Source organism: Pelobates fuscus, chromosome 5, assembly GCF_036172605.1.
Source record: "Pelobates fuscus isolate aPelFus1 chromosome 5, aPelFus1.pri, whole genome shotgun sequence".
Classification (NCBI taxonomy): Eukaryota; Metazoa; Chordata; class Amphibia; order Anura; family Pelobatidae; genus Pelobates; species Pelobates fuscus.
Window position 1 is genome coordinate 244436935 of NC_086321.1, and position 22022 is coordinate 244458956.

General features: G+C 44.1%; 1 protein-coding gene across 1 annotated transcript in view; it reads left to right on the top strand.

Annotated features, from left to right (window-relative positions):
- The first annotated feature begins 804 nt into the window (after positions 1-804).
- LOC134610497 (RNA exonuclease 1 homolog) overlaps positions 805-22022 on the top strand; it is a 42614-nt gene continuing 21396 nt past the window's right edge. Inside the window, exons 1-4 of the mRNA XM_063453463.1 lie at positions 805-925; positions 17050-18329; positions 19020-19124; positions 20536-20734. Coding sequence (XP_063309533.1) covers positions 805-925; positions 17050-18329; positions 19020-19124; positions 20536-20734 — 1705 coding nt within the window. The remainder of the gene's footprint in view (positions 926-17049; positions 18330-19019; positions 19125-20535; positions 20735-22022) is intronic.

The following is a 22022-nucleotide window of genomic DNA, read 5'->3' on the forward strand; positions in this document are numbered from 1 at the left end:
TAGTTAAAATTAAAAAAAAAAAAGCATAAAGACATACATATACCGCTCAAGGGAGTAAGCTGCCTGCCTGCTCTCCCCAGAGTCCTTCTTAAATAGGGCTAGACAGAGTCCCATCAGTACTTCTGTGGGCGGTGTCCTCTCCTCAGCTGTAACCCATTGATACTCTTCTTAAAATCATATTCTATGATCATCTTTGTTTGATTCCGTTCATTGCGCAACGTCAGACAGAAAGTGACGCGTGCATTCAATACGGCCGCCATTTGCATTCCAAACCTGTTTGGGAACACGGCCGTTGCAACTTTCGTTCTAAATGTCCGATACTCTTGCATAGCAGATGCTCGATATAACAGATGCTCAACACAGGGAACAATAAAAAAAAAGTCTTAGTAATGTTTCAATTACAGAACCCTGCAGTAGCCGGACACCAAGCGTAGTATAAGTTTCTTTAAAGAAAAAACATGAGACTAACCTCTGAGTTTTGACAAATCATTTTTCCATGTTCATGGACAGAAAATGAAAACTGGGATCCTGTTGTATTAGATCCCCAGATGTTGAAGAACTACAACTTCCATGACGCTTTGTATTCCTTTAGAATGACAAAGCATCATGGAAGCTGTAGGTTTGAAACATCTGGGAATCTACCTTTTGGGCACCACTGCTGTATTGTGTATATATATATATATATATATATATATATATATATATATTTAGATTTGTTAACATAACTCTCCCACCCCCCATAACAAGTTAAAGGAACACTATAGACACTCAGACCACTCCATCTCATTGAGACAATGCTTCCATATGGGGAAGACAAAACGTGTGAGTGGCGCTCTCAATGCCTGTGCATTAGGTTCTCCCACTTGGCTGACATGGGAAGAAGAGGAGCCCGACCCAGTGGCGATGGAATTTGGAGCTGAATCAGGTAAGTGTTTAAAAAGTTATATAACCTTTTCATGGAGCGGGGAGGCCGCAGGGGACAGAGTGACACTATAGTGTTAGGAATACAGCTTTGTGTTCATTTAGGCTAATTTAAGTTGTTATAGGGACAAGAGCATCTAGGCACTTTCTTACTTTTGCTGTTAAATCCACTGAAGTTGGGTCTCCCATGATAGTATCCAAACGCTGTGGCAAAGATATCCTTCACAGCAATGAATAGCAAGAAGGGGGGCTTCTCACGTAAAGGGTGGGATGGACAGTGTACTAAAGCCCACAAAACATATTAAATAAATATCACAAAATACAGTGTAATGATACTGGAATAAGTAAAGTAGTATAGACTTGAACAAATACGAAATATAGAGTATAGCAGCAAACTGAGTACTTATCCGTGGGGGGCCCTCTCCACAAGTCCAGAATGATGTTCCAACCTCTGTCCGTAGGTCTATGCAGATGTGCATTGATCAATACGGTGTACAGCAAGCTCAACCCCTCTCTCCTGACTTGTAGTGTAATAACAGATGTGCACAAGGTTATGACATGTATTTTTCTCAGGCGTTCTCACCATGCTTCTTTTTAGGACCAGGATAAAGGAGTACAGCCAGCTGTTACCTCGTGGAGACACGCGGCCGGTAGCTTTGAAAAAGGCCGCGGCCACCTTAAAGGAGCAGTAGTCAAATAGTAGAATATGATAATAGGGGACTAAAAAGTCTAGGCATTTCATCTATTGAAGACTTTATCAAGACTGAAGTCCCCATTCGGTGTTGCATGTCTTAAATAAATTATGCAGAAAAGTTTACATAAAACCAGAAATGGAGTAAAACCTATTCTGGTTGAAAACATTGGAAAATAATCTGTCTAAATCAATGATTGTTCTCAGGTACGATCTTTATGCAATTCAAAATCTTAAATATGTGTGTTATGTTAAAATTAATATGTAGAAAAAGGATGAATTGTAAAATGTAAGGATTAAAATCTATTTTTAACCCCTTGAGGACCAAACTTCTGGAATAAAAGGGAATCATGACATGTCACGTGTCCTTAAGGGGTTAAATGACCACTATAGTGTCAGGAAAACAAACTTGTTTTCCTGGCACTATATAATCCTTAGGTCCTCTCAACCCTTAGGGCCCCCCTCCCGGAGGGCTGAAGGGGTCAAAACCCCTTCACCCACTTACTTTTACCAGCGCCGGGCTCCCTCAGAGCTAGTGACCTCTCCTCCCCCTCCGACGTCAGCTCCTGAGTGGAGCCAAATGCGCATGCTCGGCCACAGCCGGGCGCGCATTAAAAACACTCATAGGAAAGCATTTCTCAATGCTTTCCTATGGACGTTCTGCATGCTCAATGTGATTTTCGCATTGAGCGTCTTGGAAGCGCCTCTATCGGCTGTCAGGAAGACAGACACTAGAGGCTGTATTAACCCTGCAATGTAAACATAGCAGTTTCTCTGAATCTGCTATGTATACAGCTGCAGGGTTAAAACCTGGGGGACCTGGCACCCAGACCACTTCATTGAGCTGGTCCTTTAATTTTTTATTTCAAATGAGAAAAGTTAAATAAAAAAACTGTGGCTGTGGACTCTCTCCAAAAAGAGTATTTAATGTATGGAGTGTAGATCCAGAAAGTATATGCATACAACCAGAATACATAAATAAATAAAAACAAACCTTCTGTAGGTTAAAATATATCCCACAAAGTCTGGAAAGAGGTATTATTTTGGGTAAATACAAATAAAAAATATAAAAAAGTACAAAAGAGTTATCCTACATACATAGTACAGACTAATTAATAAAACGGAGAGTGATTTATATTCAACCCTCCCAGCTTAAGTGGTAAACTTGATCTCCTAATTTAAACCATACGGTCTAACAGTATTTAATTTGAATATTATTAACTAGTTATGCGAATAGTTTCTATACACATAATAGAAATGTGGGAGGGATTACTATCATGGGCCAGTTTAAAGTTTTGTGCTACAGGGGATTTTTATCTTTATGAAGAATACCTAGCTGGTGCTCTTTGAATCTGACATTGAGGGGTCTTGTGGTTTGACCCACATAATGTAGCCCACAGGTACAGGTGAGTAGGTAAACCAAGAAGGAGGAATTGCAATTGATCCTTTGTTGGACCTTAAATGTCTCCTCCTCCAACGTAGGTTCAAATTGGGACACCTCATGACAAAAGTACTTGCAAGTTTGACATCTAGTGCTCCCACATTTAAAATAGCCTATAGAGGAATTCAGACATTGTCTTATGTCCATTTTAGATGTGAATTTAGATGGTGCCAGGATATGTTTAATGTTTTTGTTTTTCCTAAAAGTTACCCTGGGGTAGTTGGAAATGCTAAACTTTAGCCATGGATCCAGCTTAAGGATGGGCCAGTGTTTGCGTAGGATCCTTATGATGTCATTGTAGGATTTATTAAAGGAACACAAATATGTATTCCTGACCCTATAGAGTTAAACCCACCATTTATGTGTTTAAAACGCCTTATTTCTAGCACTGCATGGCTCTACCAGTGCTGGTTCTGCCCCCTTTGTGACTTCATCAAAATGGACATTTTTTTAGCCAATCCAAGGCTTTCCCATAAGAAAGCCTTGGATTGGCTAAAAATCGGCATGGTGTGGGGCCAAATGCCGTTTTGGCCAATCAGTGCATTGAATCAATGCATCTCTATGTGGAAAATTCAGCGTCTCCATGCAGAGCGTGGGGATGCTGAATGTCAGGGCTGCTTTTTCGGCAGCACTGACCCGGACCCGGGAAGCACCTCCAATGGTCATCTAAGGAGTGGCCACTTGGAGGTGTCCCTAGAGGCAATGTAAACACTGCCTTTTCTCTGAAAAGGCATTGTTTGCATGAAAAAAAGCCTGAAGGTAACTATTATACTCACCAGAACAACCACATTAAGCTGTATTTGTTCTGGTGACTATAGTGTCCCTTTAAACACTGTGGAAAAGATAGGGCCTTTATTATCAAGCACATCCTTGGTACTAATATTACATTTATTATGCAGTAAAGTGAATTTTGATTCCCAATTGTTTAGTAGCAATAGGATAGCTCTATGTGTTTCGGATGGGGGCACTGGGGTCAAGTTATTAGGGTTAGTTCCTCTGGATCTTGATATTGGGTTGAATAGGTGAATTCTATCAGTCATTCTTGCTTTATTATAAGCGTGTAAAACGCAGTCTTGTAAATTGCCCCAAGGGTACATTGGCTATCCAAGTGTGGTGATGTCCACTGGAGGCATGTAGGAAGCCATTTACATCTATTTTTTTCTGGTATGTTCTAGTATAGACTTAGTTTTCTTCTCCCCAGAGTAGTCTAAGAATTCAATCTGTGATCTCTGTTTGTTAGAAGTAAATGAAAGACCCCAGTCCAGGTGCTTTATCCACTCAGGGTTGTATAAAATATATGATTGTTCCCAGAAGTACATAAAAAGGTTAGCATATGAAGGTGCAAAACTCGCCCCCATAGCTGTTCCCTTTGTCTGAAGATAAAATACATTGTCAAAATTAAAATAATTGTGTGTTAAAATGAAGTGTACACCTTCAATGATGGCTTCTGTCTGTGAAGGTGGAAGGAGAGGGTCCGAGAATAAAAAATGTTTTAGAGACTGTAAACCTGACTGATGTTTGTCTGTTAGTGTAAAGTGCAGTAACATCAATAGTTAACCAGCTGTAATTGTCACGCCACGGAACCTCCTGCATAAGGGAAAGTACATGACTAGTGTCTCGATGTATGAGGAAAAGGTTTATAACAAACCTCTGTAAATGAGTGTCCACTACGATAATTAGGCATGTGATTTACCGCCTGGCACCCCAACCGAGTACCTCCGTCAATCGCTGCTTTCTCGTACTTGCAAGCAGCATCAGCACTGCACTGGAACACCATAACCACCGTAAACCTCACGAACCGCCGCAGACTTCATGAAGGGGTAAATTAATCTCAGTTTAATGGGAGCCACACTTGGCCTTATATGACAATTCCCATGAAAGGGGTACACCCACATGGACCTGATGGTAGACTGATTTGCAACTTCACAGACCAAAAACAATAAGGTTACAAGACACGACACTCCCACGCACAATCCCTCCCCTCTGCCTGGGAGATAATTGGATCAGTAACTGTACTAATTCTAATCCAATTATCTCCAAGCAACGAAAAAACTTTTTAAAACACCCCAAATGTACCCTAAAAATACATAATAATCCCACAAATGTTACATCCCCTGATAGCCCCGATCTCGGTGACAAACATATCCAAAAATCACCCAGATCAGTTCAGGAATTTCCTGGAAGTCTTATTTTTGACTGACCGGATCTTCAACCCCTACCGATTGAGTGTCGAGAAGCTGGAGCTGGGGGACACGGAGACCGGCAGACGGTATTGTATAGTAAGGTCTCACCACATACCTCTGATTTCTCACTCGGGGGGCACCGGGACTTGTTGGGAATGGGGATGTGGGTCCATATTGCTTGGAGAAGGGATCTAAGGTCTAGCCCGGCTAGGGCTGATGGAGAGATGCTTAAAGCTCTGGGGATTTTGGGAGGTTACCAATGGGTAAATGGAAGGCGGGAACCAGGACCTGCACATTGCGAGCAACCGCAACTAACAGTTTATTGGCGGAGACTCATTGGGGGCGCACAGGCCTTCTGACCAAGATAGGGTCGGACATCCTGGGGGTAGATATAAGGGGAGTCTCAGAACCGAAACATGGGACCCCCCGAACTTACCACAACGATCAATCACAACCCCTGGGGGAAGGATGTTCCCTACCAAGACGTAGCCCAGGGAGATGTTTATGTGAAAGTCGGGGAAAGAGACTTGGTCGGGTGTATATTAGGTGTACCACTGGCAAACTGCCCCATATAGCATATTGGATGCTTTAAATGTGCAAAGAGTGATAAATGATGGTTGCACTCTGTTTTATGAGCTAGTGACAACTGTGTTTTCTCCTAACACCGATCCTTGCTTGCCCGACCCCTCCTACCCCTGACTGAGGGAACCAGCACGGTCATGTGGCAAGCAATGGGACGACAGACAATCATATAGATAGGATAGATGAATACGCCATGGTGTTATGCTTAGCACTCAGTAGGGCAGACTACAGTCACTCATACAGACGGAGCGGGCCTCAGGGATCTTCCACGGGGTAGGGGTCCGAGTATTGAACAGACAGATGAGCGAGCACTGCAGGTCGACTGGACACAGAGTGTAACCCGGACGGTGGGAATCTCCTTGAGACAGGCAGTTCCAACGTAGGAGGGGGCTCGGTTGGGGGGGTACAACTATTTAAAAAAATTTAAATATCCCGGGCTGAGAGCATTCGGTACACCGGACAGCGCGACCCCTCTCCAGACAAATGGCGTTAACCATAACATCGCTAAATGTAAAGGGCCTGAATGCGCCCACTAAGCGACGCCTCTTATTTCGCGAGCTAAAGAGGATGCAGTGTGATATTGCACTCGTCCAAAAAACCCACCTCCCTAAACATGTGAGTTTTAAATTAAGGGACCACACCTTGGCGGTGACTCGTGAAGCACGTTCTGGGATACCCTGTAAACTAAAGTGAGGGCGCTGCCGCACGGCCTGGTCCTGATGGGCAGGGACTTCAACGCAGCACCAAGCCCAGCAGTGGATAGGAGTGTACATAGGGGTGTGCCTAGGTCACAGGGTAGAGGGGGTCAGGACAAGCTACTACATGGCTTTATGAAGGGCACTGTGCTGGTTGACGTTTGGAGAGCACATCATCCAAGTGACATAGCCTACACCTACTATTCAGCCCCCCATGGTACATACTCCAGGATCGACTTATTTTTGGCCAACGACAAATGTTTCTCGCGGACCATTAGCTCCACAATGGGATCAATCACGTAGTCTGACCACGCAGCTGTGAAAGTTACCCTGGGAAACCTCAGCTCTGCGTCCCCCTAGAAATATCTGAAGTAGAAATCGATGGGGCAATTACTGGACTTAAGGGGAATAAGGCACCAGGACCTGACGGGTTTGATGGATTTTATTATAAAACCATCCGTGACGACCTGATGCTCCAGCTACACAAACTTTTTAACGACTTCCGAAAGAGTAGGGTACCTGGGTCAGCCTTGGCTACTATAGTACTGATACCTAAACCAGACAAAGACCCCCTTTCACCTGTAAACTATAGACCCATATCGCTGATAAATCATAACATGAAGATCCTAGCCAGAATTCAGGCAGACAGACTCACACCATACCTAACTTCCCTAATCGACACAAATCAAGTGGGTTTCATACCAGGGAGGCAACTCTTTGAAAATACCCGCAGAAATATAGACCTCATATGGAAGCAAATGGCCACTGGAACGCCCACGTTGGTAGTCTCTATAGATGCCGAAAAGGCGTTCGACAGGGTGAAGTGGCCGTACCTGTTTACCCTACTGACATATCTAGGTTTCCCAGACGAATACATCATGGTAGTGAAAGCCATGTACACAGACGTCAGGGCACAGGATCAGATCTCGGGCGCCCCCCCTCCCTCCCCTTTCCGACTGTATAACGGCACAGGACAGTGATGCCCACTGTCTCCCCTGCTATTCGTCCTGTCTCTGGAATCTCTCCTACAGGCGATTAGACAGCACCCTCACATACACGGAGTTAAGGTGGGAGGAAGGGACTTTGTAGAAGCAGCTTATGCAGATGATGTGCTCCTGACACTCACCAGACCAGCTGACTCTATGGCTGCTTTAAGGGAGGTTCTTGCCGAATACGGCGAGATATCAGGGTATAAAGCAAACATGGAAAAATCAAGTGCACTCCACGTGGGAATGACCACGGCAGATGCAATGTCAGTACGTGACACACATAATATCCGCATAGAACAAAACTGCCTCAAGTACTTGGGGATAAATCTCACCGGCGACCTAGGGAACCTATATAAATGAGATTACATTCCCTTATGGAAAATTCTAACAACTGACATGGAGCGGTGGGTGGAGAGACCCATTTCATGGATAGGGCGGATCCACGCAATAAAAATTAACATCTTGCCTCGATTACTTTTCTTGTTTCAGGCCTTGCCTATCCACCTATCCAAAGCACGGATTGCGCCCCTCCAGCAGGCGATAGGTAATTTCAACTGGCAAAACAAAAGACATAGGATATCTAGACACATCCTGTACCACCCTAACAGGAGAAGCGGCCTGGGACTCCCTAATTTGTTCTTCTATTACTTAGCTGCACAATTAACACAAATCACTATGTGGCACTCTCCCCCGGACGAAAGAAAGTGGGTAGAAATAGAATTGCTACTGATGGGCGCAGATTTACCCCAATTCACAATACGGGTCCCAAAAGAAGATAGGCCTATGGTACACGCCACCTGCCCGGCAATCTTAAACTCTTTTAGATTATGGGATACTACCGGCCTAAAATATGGCCTAGTTACGTCCCACTCTCCCCATACCTATGCAACAGAGCTTTCAACCCCGGAATGGCAGCCAAGGATTTTAGGGACTTAGAAAGAGCCGGGTTTCAGGGACTACACCACCTATACCAGGGGAACGAACTTATCACCTTTGAAGAGCTCAAACGGGAACAACACCTTACTCCGGCAGATTTCTTTAGGTGCCTCGAGGTTAGGGACTTTGCCAAGCAACCCCATAAAAAAGAGGCGGCTAAGAGAACACTGATGTTCTTTGAAAGAATATGCATTTCAGACACCAAACCTAAGGGTCTTATAACACTGCTTTATAGGAGACGGCGGAGTGGGGGGGCTTGACTTGAATCGAACAATAGGAACGAGCCTTCCCCCGCCCTGCAGAGCTCAGTCTGCGCGGAGCCCTCCATGGGTGAAGATGGATTATTATTTTTTTGCGCTAGTTATTTTTTTTTTTTGTTTTAAGTTCGTCGGTTATTATGGCTTTTTATTTGGCCTTTTTTGGGAAAACATCAAATGGTAAGTTTTTTTATTCCAGGTACTTACTTAAGGGTGACGGGGGTAGGTAGGGGTTAATGTTTTGGGGGAGGGGTGACTAGGGGTTTGGGGACCCCTAGTCACCCGGGGGAGGGGGGATTATTTTTTATTTAGAGCCCCCACCCACCACTCAGGGGTGGGGGTCGGGGGGGAGGAAATTAGGTCCCCCCCTAATTAGTATTTTAGGGCCCCCACACACCGCTCAGGGGTGGGGTCCAGGGGGGAGGACATTAGGTCCTCCCCCTCATTCTAATTTAGGGCCCCCACCCACCACTCAGGGTTGGGGGCCAGGGGCCCATTAGGTCCCCCCCTAATTAGTATTTTAGGGCCCCCACCCACCGCTCAGGGGTGGGGGCCGGGGGAGGACATTAGGTCCCCCCCCTAATTAGTATTTTAGGGCCCCCACCCACCACTCATGGGTGGGCGCCGGGGGGAGGACAATAGGTCCCCCCCTTATTTTACTTTAGGGCCCCCACCCGGCATTAAGGGGTGGGGGCCGGGGGGCAATAGGTCCCCCCTTCAGGTTAGGAGGGGGAACTTATTTTTGTAGTCACTGTTTAATAGACATGCCCCTACTATGTTACTTGATTGTTGTAAGTGTTGCAAATGCTTACAGCTGAATCCTGGCTATGATTGTATACTTTTTATTTAAAATTGTATACAGTAGGGGGCGGAGCCCGGCAGCCATGCCGAGCGGTCGCAAACTACATGGGCTCCGACGCAAAATGCCCAAATACAGCTGTAATTAACGGAAAAAGCCCTAAAAATCGCCTGCACAACTGCCCCAGAAAAAGGGAGTTTCCTAAGCGGCAACAAGTGACAGGAGTTCCAACCGCAAGTGACAATTCCGCACCGGAGATCGACCCGAGGCCTACAGAGGGCTCGACCGGGGAAACACGAGGGAGGCGGCCGATCCCTTAGCCGCGGCAGTCTTCTCGGCTGGAGGTCTGCCCGGAATACTTTACCTCCCCCCCCCCGGTGGGGGACATCCCGGCAACCACAAGCGACGATCATCCAGCTACAGCAGCCTGTTAAAAAATGGCGGAGACTGAACCCTCAAGAGAAATCACGCATAGACACTGCAACAAACCCTCAAAGCTCCGTAGACCACTTCCTACAAAGGCTCGACGAGCATTTTAAGCGGTTCTGGGAAGCCCTAGAGCACCGCCAAGCACAGTTGTCACCCCAATCGTGGGTGGCTGTTAAAGGAGGTGAGAGTCGGAGAGCATGGAGGACTCCCATGAGCCTAGCTAATGCACAACTGCCCAAATCCCCCACTACAGGCCTACCTGGGCCGAGGGCCACCAAGGGCATCGTCCACACAGAAGGAGGGCCCACCACCGAGCACGGCAGCAAACCATCGGGACCCCCCACAACTCCTACCCCAGGAGGAATTCGGTCCAGAAGGGTTACCGGGTCCGTGGACTGAAGATGCCGGCCTTTCTACCGGCCTGGGGCTGGAGGGAGAACCTACCTCGCTCCCATCGTGCCACCACCTATGAACACTACCCTACTCCATGGACTATGAGCTGTGACAGGTGCCCAGAACGGAAGGGTAATCCCCACAGGGGCTGCTACGGAGCCCAGCCTGATGGATCTAACGGCAATTCACGAGCTGTGCCCAGTCAGGGCATTGGGTGAAGTGCCTACGAAGGGAAATTGTCTGACACCAAGTTGCCGAAGCACAAAATATGAGGAGTACCTCACCCGACTACTCTTTGGGCTATGTGACTCAGCTAATGTTTAAATGTACATTATTTATTTTATTTTCGTTAGCTTTTTCCTATGTTTTTCTTTAAGTTAAATACATATGTGTTCTCAGATCGGCTCATAGCCCACAAGCCTCCTCATGTAGAAGGCCTCAATTAGTTAATCCTCTTCGCATGCTAGACTAGAGGCAAGCACAATGCTTCACATAAGCTGAGGGTAAAACTTAGCATAACCCAGCCTGTTAACCTGCCGCTGATACTTATATACACAGTGAGTTCTTATTGCATACCTGCCCATTAGCCATGCTCCTTTTTTTTTCGTTATGATTGGCATACCAATGAGACAGTCAGACTGCCCGACACTAGAACTGTTTATCTAGCCTGCTACATATTCATGCTGCACAGACATACACCAGCTGATCAGTTGCATATGACACCCTTGCATATACCATGCAAAGTAACATCCCATATCTCTTCGCATTTAAGCAGCCTGCACACAGCATGTCTTACCTACAGTAACCCAGCTTAAGCAAGAACCACATAATACTATGCAACAGCTAAACGAGACCAGTATTAAACTACTAGTCTGTCAACCTTATACACGTAGATAAGCGAGTTGCCAAACATGTTGACTCGTACAATGCTTAATGTTGTCTTTCATGATCCTTAAATGATAAAATCGTGCTGAGTTTAAATAAGCCACGAAAATGTTTTTAAATGTTGAACATGAATGCGTCTGTTATGGCTATTGTGGCTACACAGACACTGTTGTAAATTCTTGCACGACAAAAATAAAGAATTCAAAAAAACTATATATATTGTATACAGTGTAACATTCTTCTTCTTCCACTGGGTGAGTATATTAGTACTTAGGCAATACTGTGCTTCGGAACTTCGGCACTTCGGTAATTTCGGAACCTCGGTAATTCGGCATTTTGGCTATTCGGCAGTACCCGAAATTCGTCCAAATTCACATTCGGCCCGAAACGAATTGCACATGTCTAGACAGCAGTTCGATGGGCTCCTAGAGAGCGTGCTCCCCCTCACCCCTCTGCGTGTCCAGGCTTTTTGCCCTCCACCCCCCTCTCTAGGCCTCATGTCTAAACTTTTCTTCCTCTTTTTCTTCTCTACCCTTCTCAGGCCCTCTGCTACAGGGCATAAGTTCAGATTTATGCAATTGTACGAACAGCTCATATACCGAACAAACACCCAAAAGGGTGTAATGATCATGTAAGCTAATACTTGGATGACTTTAGCTGTCAGAACCCGAGGCTGTAATCTATGAGAACAGCTTCAAATCTACTTTATGTCTAATGGTTCCTTAGGTCCACACGACAGATAGGCTTATTATATGGACCAAGATGGAGTGTTAGTACTGTACGTTAGCGCGAGATCAGAATGTTGGGGATATCTGCGATAATGTATGTTCTCTGCACAATATATCTGAAAAATGACTAGTACAGTACATGACCCCAGCGAAATTGTGCAATGATAAAATGTGGACCAATGTCGCTGACCTATATCTCATTGCAACTGTAGCAGAAGTTCTTGAAAAGTATTCCTCGTTTAGTATATATTGATTTTAAAATATTACACTGTTAAAATGTGCACCGAGATCATGCCTCGGCAGTGTGACTGTAGCAAGATGTACTATAAGAAACGCAATATACAAATGTATGATTGTATGTACTCTCATTGCGGTGGCAAATATAACTTGCCTGTTGTTATCCATGCACAACAAAAATGAAGAAGTAAAAAAAAAAAAAAAATCCTTAAATAATTCAAATAACTTATAGTCATTAATAGGAGTAAAATTTAACTCTCTGTTTAATAAGGAAGTTTCTGCTGGCTTCAGTGTATAAGAGGAGAGATTGAAAATCCCTTTCAAGGAAAGCAGCTGAACTTGTTGGGATTGGTGTCCCTTTCCTCTAGATCCTCTGTGGGAGTGTCTCTTTTCCTGACAGCTTTTAAGAATATTGGAAAGGGTTTGGACTGCTGTGGTCTGCCCACCCCTAAAAAACTATTTCCCAGTGTGATTCAAGGAATTCTTAGGGCGTGCCCCAAGATTATGGAGAGGATTGTTAGTGTGTGCAACTAACTCCAAATTCCTATTTACTTTAGGATTATGTTTGTTTCTTTCGGGGTCAATGGGGATATGGTTAGGATTCTCCAAATTAGGGTTAGTCCCTCTTTGGGGAGGGACCCTCTTCTATGCTCATTCTTAAAAATATTATAGTCTGGCGAGCAGCCGCAGCATAGGATTGAGGCTCCTGCTTTGTCAGGAGCCCTGGTTCAGATATAGAGCGAGATCTAGGTGTGAAGGTTCTCTCTTTTTTGTGTTTGTTTATAAATCTATTAGAGTGCTATTTGGCACTGTATGTGTGTCTTTCTGTCTTTGCCAACTTCTGATTTGTCCATTTTCATAGTCTTTTTTGTCTCTCATAAACTTAGAGTTCTTTTTAACCATCAGGTCTTTTTCACCAGATAGGTACTTCTACTTCCTGTTTGTTTCCTCTGTGCACTACAAAATGTGGAAGGGTCAGTTGGGCGGCCGCTGATAGGTTGAGAGCCACTCGGCTAAACCTTCATCACACTGCAATGCTGAGAGGAAGGAACCAGGAGACATAGGCCAGGCACTGAAGCTTAAGTCGTTATGGGGTGGGAGTGTTTCTTTAACCCCTTAAGGACCAAACTTCTGGAATAAAAGGGAATCATGTCATGTCAGACATGTCATGTGTCCTTAAGGGGTTAAAGGAATACTATAGGGTCAGGAATGCAAATGTGTATTCCTGACTCTATAGTTAGGGTCGGACTGGGAAAAAAATTCCGGCCCAGGCATTCTTCAATCACAGCGGCCCCCTGAGAAGGGGGGCAGGGCCAGAGAGGGTGTGTTTTGTCATGAATGATAAGCACGCCCCCCGCAAAGTGAGCATGTTGGTTCAATGCGCATGAGCCCTGCTGAAAAGTTCTAGTGTATTTGTTCTGCGCAGCGCAAGCAAATTTAATAACATGCTTGCGCTGTGTTTGCTTTAAAACTTGTCTCTAGTGTCTCCATAAGTGGGATACCAGAGGTCAAAAAGAACCAGGAAAGCGTATCGTGCATGTGTTTGGCGCCTGCTTGTGGGATTGTGTGTGTGTGTGTGTGTGTGTGTGTGTGTGAGAGGGGTGCTGTATGTGTGTGAGTGCTGTGAGTGTAAAGGGTGCTGTGTGTGAGGGTGATGTGTGCATAGGTGATCCTGGGTGCTCATAGGAAAGCATTGGATTGGCTGAGAATGAATGCATCTCTATGGGGAAAGTTCAGCATCTCCACGCTGAACGTCTGTGCTGAACATTGTGCACTGACCCAGGAATCACCTCTAGTGGCCTCTGAATGACTGCCACTGGATGTGTCCCTAGGCAGTGATGTAAACACTGCCTTTTCTCTAAAGACCTACAAGGACTGACTTTACTCAACAGAACAAATGCATTAAGCTGTAGTTGTTCCGGTGACTATAGTGTCCCTTTAATTTCCAAATTGCAGCATTTGAAAGCTACACACTGCGAAGCACTCCTGCAGCACTAAAACTAAATGCACTATTTAAATCTATCCATTCTCTAGCTAGTTATTTAGTTATGATTCGCAGTTCACATGGGTTTCTGTCATACACCCAGCCCTGTTACTGCTAAAGTAAAGAGGCAGCTAATCCCTAATAACCCACTAATTACACTATTCAATGAGCTGGGATACAGTCTGTGCTGGGAAGACTTCACACCCCCTCCATAAACACACTAACCCTGCCTGCCGCAATACACATACCATGTATGTTCTCTGAGTGTATAACGTGTACCTTCACACCTGCCGCCAGCCAGCTGCAATGGCTCAGGTCAGGCCCCGCCTCTAAATTATAAGCGAACATTGATTGGACGAACGCCCATGACGTAATGCATAAAGCCTGCTACGGCCGCAGTGATTGGCTTCTACGTTTTGGCGGGAGAAGTTGTTGATGACGGACGCGGTTCCGCGCGGGGAGGAATGCTGAGCTCCGCCGGATACTTCCAGCTCGTGCAATGCCCCTTCTGGCAGGACTCGGGGGGCTGTCAGCGGCCGTACTGCCACTTCCGCCACGTCCCCCCCGCGGGGGCCGGAGACAGGCCGTGTGCCCCCTCCCAGGCGGCTTCCTGCCCTCCCTCCCAGGCGGCTTCCTGCCCTCCCAAGGAAGTCCTGGGTAAGGCTGGATGTGGCGGAGTGTGCGGGGCTTGGCATGGTGGGGGGCTCAGGGCTTGGTTCCCTCTGTGACTGTTTCCACTAGCAATGCTTGGAATACATTCCCAGCTCTATCTGCATGTGTGTGACATTCCATGGAACGTGGAGCTCTGTAACACGCTAGCGAAGATGCTCTAATTCCATGATCTCCTGTCTCTGAGCTGTTACAATAAGTGTCTTACATTGGTCTCAGTGCAGACAGCAGTGCAGTGAACGCCTTACTCTAGTGCAGTATGAATACTCGGTCAGCAGTGTTGGATGGGTTAAGCCAGGGCTGACAAATTCCACTTGTCCTGGCGCCTGGGATTTGTGAGCCTGTTGAGCCCCAGAGGTGACCGCCTGCCTGAGAGCAGTGGCAGGCAGGCAGAGGTGACGATAGGGGAGGCTGTCTCCTGTATTGCTGAGGCAGGTATGGAGGGAGGCGGGCACCTGGCTCATGGAGAGCTGAAGGATAGAGGTGGGCGGCTGATTTGGTGTTGAGGGGAGAGAGGGAACTGTAATCTTCCTGCTCAGCTCCTTTGCGTTCCTTGCAGTGATGATGGGAGCCGGGTTATGTATGACCTCACTCCGCCCCCCCTCACTAAACAGTGCGCAAGGGGAAGAGTAGGGAAATGACCGCTGCCCCACTGTCCCCCAGGGAAAGCCTATCCACTCCATCTCTCCAGAGGTAGGGCAGCTGGGTGGTTTCAATAAAGTAATATTGGTGTCTGTGGGTGTGTTCCCTCCAATCCCATGTGAAAGGTGTTTTTGCTAACCTTTTTTTGACACGCTGTGCTGGTGACGCCGCAGCTGTACCCACCTCCATTGCTGAGATCATCAATCTTCATGTTCTCTGCCAATCCAATGCTTCCCCCGTAGAAAAGCATTGGGAGACTTGCGCGTGCACAGCAGAATGCCACTGCGCCAATTCTTCTTATAGAGGTATGTGGAACATTAACGTAGGTGCTGTCTGTTGCTAAAGGTGTCATCAGGCAGCAATGTAAACACTGCCTTTTGTCTGAAAAGTCAGTGTTTACATTGAAAAGTTTTCAGGGACAGGTTATAGACTTCAGAAAAACTATTACGCTGTAGTGGTTCTGGTGACTATATTGTCCCTTTAACCCTTAAGGACACAACTTCAGAAATAAAAGGGAATCATGACGGAATATTTCCGTCATGTGTCCTTAAGGGGTTAAGAGTTGTATTTATGACGTTGATTTCTCTGGCTCCTAGATTCCAAGCAAATTTGTCAAGCCCTGGGTTAAGCGCAGTTAAAGGGATACCTCTGACCCCTAAAGCAGCTAGGCTTGATGAAAAGCTTTGTGTGAAGTTTCCTTTTTTCTCATTTTGGAAAAAGTGCAGATTTTAATAAAAATTGACACTTTAAGAAATTTATATTGATTACACCCACTGGCTTTTCAAGCCGAGAACAGGTCCTGTTACTTACTGGTTTGTTTCGCTTGGTTGCACTGAACTCCAGAGGCAGCAATTGCCAAGAGCAATGAGCTGTGTTTCTGAAGTCTGTGATTCAGATTTCCCACTCAAAGTCTGGTTGGGATTAAAAGATGAGGGTTATATCTACAAAACTGATTGAAAAAAAAAATTGGGGGATTTAAGACACAACTTTGTGTGGTTTCTTTGCTGTTGAACATTGTAATAGGAGTACACACAGTATTGTGTAAGAGGAAATAATGGATTTTAGCCTCGGGTGTCCTTCCAAAACCTGGGTGTTATGCTGTGCTTGGCTTTACCACATAGGTGTAAAGCAATAGTGTGAATACTAATGTGAATTAGCTTTTTTTTTTCTGCAAAAAAAGACACCCAAAACTTCATAACTTCAGCTTTTAATGGTGCAAAGTTATCCTGGGTGCCAGTTTACCTGAAGAGGTTAAGCATGATTTTTTTTTTTTTAATTTAACAAGCTTTTGCCAAATTGTTCTGCTCTTGTACTTCCACTAATGTCTAAGGTATCAATTAAGAAGCCTTGGCATGGGCTCCCTGTTAGGCTAATTGCACCTGCTGTCACTATTAGCCTAGCAGTAGCTCCCCATTAAGAAAAGAGTGAAATTCCCATTGAATTATATAATTTGTTTTTCATAATGTGAAACCTAACCTGAATTTAGTTGTCAAAATTAAAATGTCATATATGGTTGAAGTTTGTTTGCAGGGGTCCAGTACATGATCTTGTATATGCTTAACATCTGTGTGATATTTATATATTCTAGGGAAAACCATTCAAGAACTGGAGAGACTTAATAAGGCCATAGAGGCTGTAAAGAATGAAGTAGAAGAAAAGCAGAAGAAATTGTTGCAATACAAAAATGTGACACAACCTCAAACACAATTTCCTATACTTCAGATGGATAGCAATAGCAATATATCAGCAGGCCTTGATGACCAAGCTGCTGTCTTAAAAAGAAGTGCATTGACAACAGCTGCTATTGGTTCATTAAAAAGCGGTTGTGTCCCACACGAGAAGTATGTGGTTGATCGGCGTTGCCCTGCCACTGATCTGGAGTATGACCCACTGCTCAATTATTCTGCAGGCATTTTTGGATCTGCCGCAAAAGAAAATGGAAAGTCTAAATCAAAACGTCTGAAATGTGATGAGGATTTTGAAAATGCCACACCCAAGAAATCTAGGGCTGCATCTCCAATTAGGTTAGAGATAAAACTCCAAGAATCTGATGAAGATGATGTGCTTATTATTGATGCCCCACCTCTACCAGCAGTAGCCAAGAAACAACGGGCAAAAAAGTTTTGTCCAAATGAAACCAAGTCTGTACACATAGTTGATGAAATAACAGAAGCTGTAGATATTGCAGACACTCTGAACAATGCTGTGGGTAAGATGGAATGTGTTTCCAGTTTAGAAAACAAAGTGGAGGTATGTGAAAAGTCTGAATTGGAGTCCAATTCTGAAGCCATATCTCCAAAAGAGTCCCTTACAGCCACTACTGATTTTGATGAGAACCAAACATTTAATTGTAAAAGTGAAACCTTTATCACAACAGAGTTGGTGACAAATATAAAGAGTTCCTTTTCACCTGAGCAAAATGAAGGGCAAAGTGAAAAACATTATTGTCCTTTAAATTATGACCAAACTGTTGTGAATTATGACCACATTCCATTTTCAGATCCTGTTATAATCCCAAAATATGATATTGATTTGAAAGATTTATTGGTGCCTGAAAAGATGTTGAATGACAGCAGTACCTATGTTAGCGGAGAAGAGATCTTAGAGGGAAATAACTGTGCCATAACATCACAAACATTTGCTTTAAATAAGTGTGAAACTACAACTGAATTGATGACTCCTTCCACAAAGTGTGAATCTCCGTGTCAAACTGCATCTCTTGAAAAAGTAAACAATGTTATTGTCTTAAATTCATCTGAGGAAGAAGCCTCAGAGGACGACTCTGATTTTTCTGACTCTGATGACCCAATGGAAGAATGCCTGAGAATTTTCAATGAATTTGCAGAAACAAACAAGGAAGCAAATCAGGTAAAGGTCTATGATCTTTTGGTATTTTCATCTATAGGCATGCTGTGAAACCTGCAATTTGATCATTTTCCATCCCCTCTCTTCATGATACCACCCCTAACACTTTGTATCTTTTATAGCTCATATATGCAACAAAAATGCAACGCTGGAATTTATTCATAGGAATCACATACCTCCTAAGAGGATAAATGGGATCGGAGTGGGTGGCTCCTGGAGAGTGCTGCAGTGCTTTCGGCGTGGTCCTAGTGCGTTCTGCACACTGCAAGTGCATCTAATAATGCATATGAGCTTGCTGTCTGAAGATAACTCCCTGGTATCCCTAGATGTGGAACACCAGGGAATAAAATTGGAAAACTGGGATAGAACCTAAAAATGACTGTCCTGCCAATGGCGGGACAGCTGGGAAGCCTGTATATCCTCATATAGGCCACCGTTACAACAAAGTAATCTAGTACTGATGAATCCTTGTTTAATTGTAACATGAGTGTTAGAGGCATTCCTCAAATTCATGACTTACTTTCAACACAAATAGTAGTACTCCTGTAAGTACAGGGTTGGAGTGCTGAACTAAAGGAGTCTGTTCATGTCTTGGTAGCTGGGTATTTGGTATACATTTAGTTAACAGCAGCATAGCAAAGTCATTACGTACACACACACGTACTGACTAAACCTGTGTTTTACCATCTTCAGGTTTTCCAGGATCAGTCTAAACTAGACATGCCAGAAACAAAGGGAAGTGATGTTCTACCTGGACAGAAGAAAAGAATTGCACATCCATCATCTGCAAAATGTGAAGTAAGACCAGATGCTGTATGTCTTAGCATTTTGTGCTATGTATTTTTTGGTTGCCTGCTTACTATAGGATTTGTCTTTAGAACTAGTCTATGTATTTTTTTTTTTTTTCATCAAGTATATCTGCAATGTTACAGAAATAATGTGTGAATAGTATTGCAGGATAATACAATAATGTAATTGAAATGAGAAGACCATGCAATAACTATTTTTGTTTAGATTTTCAGTTCTTTCCCTCTTGCTATAAACATAGTAGTGTAGTCTTGTCAAGCATGCATTTTACTTCTACGTTAAAGAGACTGTGCAAATTACATAGGCTTTACATGGTTTAGAGGCTATTCTCCTAATTGTAGCTGTTTGTTACTGTGGCTGCACTTGACTTACACTGGTGTAACATTAAATACTAACGAATGTTCTTGTTTTAATATAACTGGTACATGATACACTACAGATGATGTCAAAGATTTTCAGCAGTCTGAAAAGTACATTTTTAATAGTTTAACTCTTGGTGGGATTTTTGTTTTTGTTACCATTCTTTATTTTTAAATTTTGAAAGCGTTACATGTAGACATTGATAACACACCGATAAAACATTTTGTTACATGGTTAACTTTTTGTTTTAACCTGAATTTTTACTAAACACAATTTAATTTATTTAAATGGTCTGTGTAAGCACCATTAGAACTAGAACCCCCCCCCCCCCCCCCAAAAATTGGCATCTAGTAAAGCAGGTGCTGATGGGTGGAATTAAAGGAGGTAGACCAGTAATGTAATTGACTTCGCTAACTCTGTCCAAAGGCGGGTTAGTCAGGTGTTTATTGCACGCTAGGTTGCATGTCAATTATCCATGTCAACCCGCTGAAGGCAGACTATGCAGAGATTACGGTTTCAGTGCTCTCGGCAGGAGGCTCTTAGTACCCTGAGAATAGTGAATACATGAGAACATCATAATGTGTACACAAAGTAGGGACAGGACCCTGAAAGCATGACAGTCCCTGAGAAATTGCTTGGGAGGCCAGAGTCTTTAATCTGATATATATATATATATATATATATATATATATCAGATTAAAGACTCTGGCCTCCCACCCAATTTCTCAGGGACTGTCATGCTTTCAGGGTCCTGTCCCTACTTTGTGTACACATTATGATGTTCTCATGCATTCATAGATGTGTGTGTGTGTGTGTGTGTGTGTGTGTGTGTGTATGTATATATATATATATGTATATATATGTGTGTGTGTGTGTATATGTATATGTATATAATTTTTTTTCCAATCTATTGCAGAAGAGGTTGGATTTTAGAGACAGAAGAAAATTATTTCAAAAAAATATATGTACTTTATATTAAAAAAAAAATGTAATAAAAATATTTTAAACTTCAACCTTACCTTTCTAAAATGTTTAACTCTAGGTAAAATCAAGTGGAAAAATACTTGTTCCTTATCGAGGACCTGCTCCACCACAAATACCTCATACCAGAATACTGCATGTCCAGCAACAAGCTGTGCAAATAACATCTGATGTTAAAAGTGGTCAGGCCTTTGTAGCTTCAGCACAGAAAAAAGTAACTGGATGCTTGTCACCTGCCTATCATAATTTTGGACAAATGGGTAGGACTTTATTTTTTTTCCTTTCTGAAAACATGAATGTTTGACAACATAATGCAAGAAGCTGCGCTTCTCAATTCCTCTCGCCCCACCACTTGCCTGCTCGATCCTGTCCCATCTCGCCTCATCAGATCTTTCCCCGTGTCTTGTGCCTACCCTAACACACATCTTAAACTGCTCTCTCTCTCTCTTCTGGCACTGTTCCTGCTGACCTTAACCCCTTAAGGACACGTGACATGTCATGATTCCCTTTTATTCCAGAAGTTTGGTCCTTAAGGGGTTAAACATGCCACTGTAGTACCTATCCTGAAAAAAACATCTCTTGACCCATCCTCCCCCTCTAACTATCGTCCCATATCCCTGCTCCCTTTCTCATCAAAGCTTTTGGAAAGACTTGTCTTTACCTGTGTGTCTTGCTTCCTTAATTCCAACTCTCTCCTTGACCCTCTTCAGTCTGACTTCTGCCCTCTCCACTTTACTGAGACTGCTCTTATCAAAGTGACTAATGACCTAATCTCTGCTAAATCCAAAGGTCACTACTCCATATTAATTCTCCTTGACCTCTCTGCGGCCTTTGACACCGTTGATCATGCTCTCCTCCTTCAAACTCTTCAATCGCTCGGTCTCTGTGACTCTGTCCTCTCTTGGTTTTCCTCCTATCTCTCCCAACACTCATTCAGTGTCTCCTTATCCAAGCATACCTCCTCCCCTCGTCCTGTCTCGGTTGGAGTTCCCCAAGGCTCTGTCCTTGGTCCCTATCTATTTTCTCTTTATACTGCCTCTCTTGGTAAACTTATTGCCTCTTTTGGATTCCACTGTACGCTGATGACACTCAGATATACCTCTCCTCACCGGACCTCTCCCCTGCCGTCCTGCAACGTGTCACTGATTGCCTTTCTTCCATCTATGACTGGATGTACTCACGCTTTTTGAAACGTAACCTCTCTAAAACCGAACTCCTTGTCTTTCCTCCTCCTAATACTGATCCTGGTCTCACCTTTGAGTCTCACATCCAGTTTGCTGCCAAGTCATGTAGGTTCCAACTCAAAAACATAGCCCGCATCCGCCCCTTTCTTACACAAGATGCTACCAAGGAGCTTGTCCATGCTCTCGTAATTTCCTGCATGGATTACTGCAACCCTCTCCTGATTGGTCTCCCCAAAAGCCGTATTGCCCCGCTTCAGTCTGTAATAAATAGACTGATTTTCATCTCTAATCGGTCCTCTCACCCCTCTGCCAGTCCTTACATTGGCTCCCTGTATCTTATAGGAGTCAATTCAAAGTGCTAACC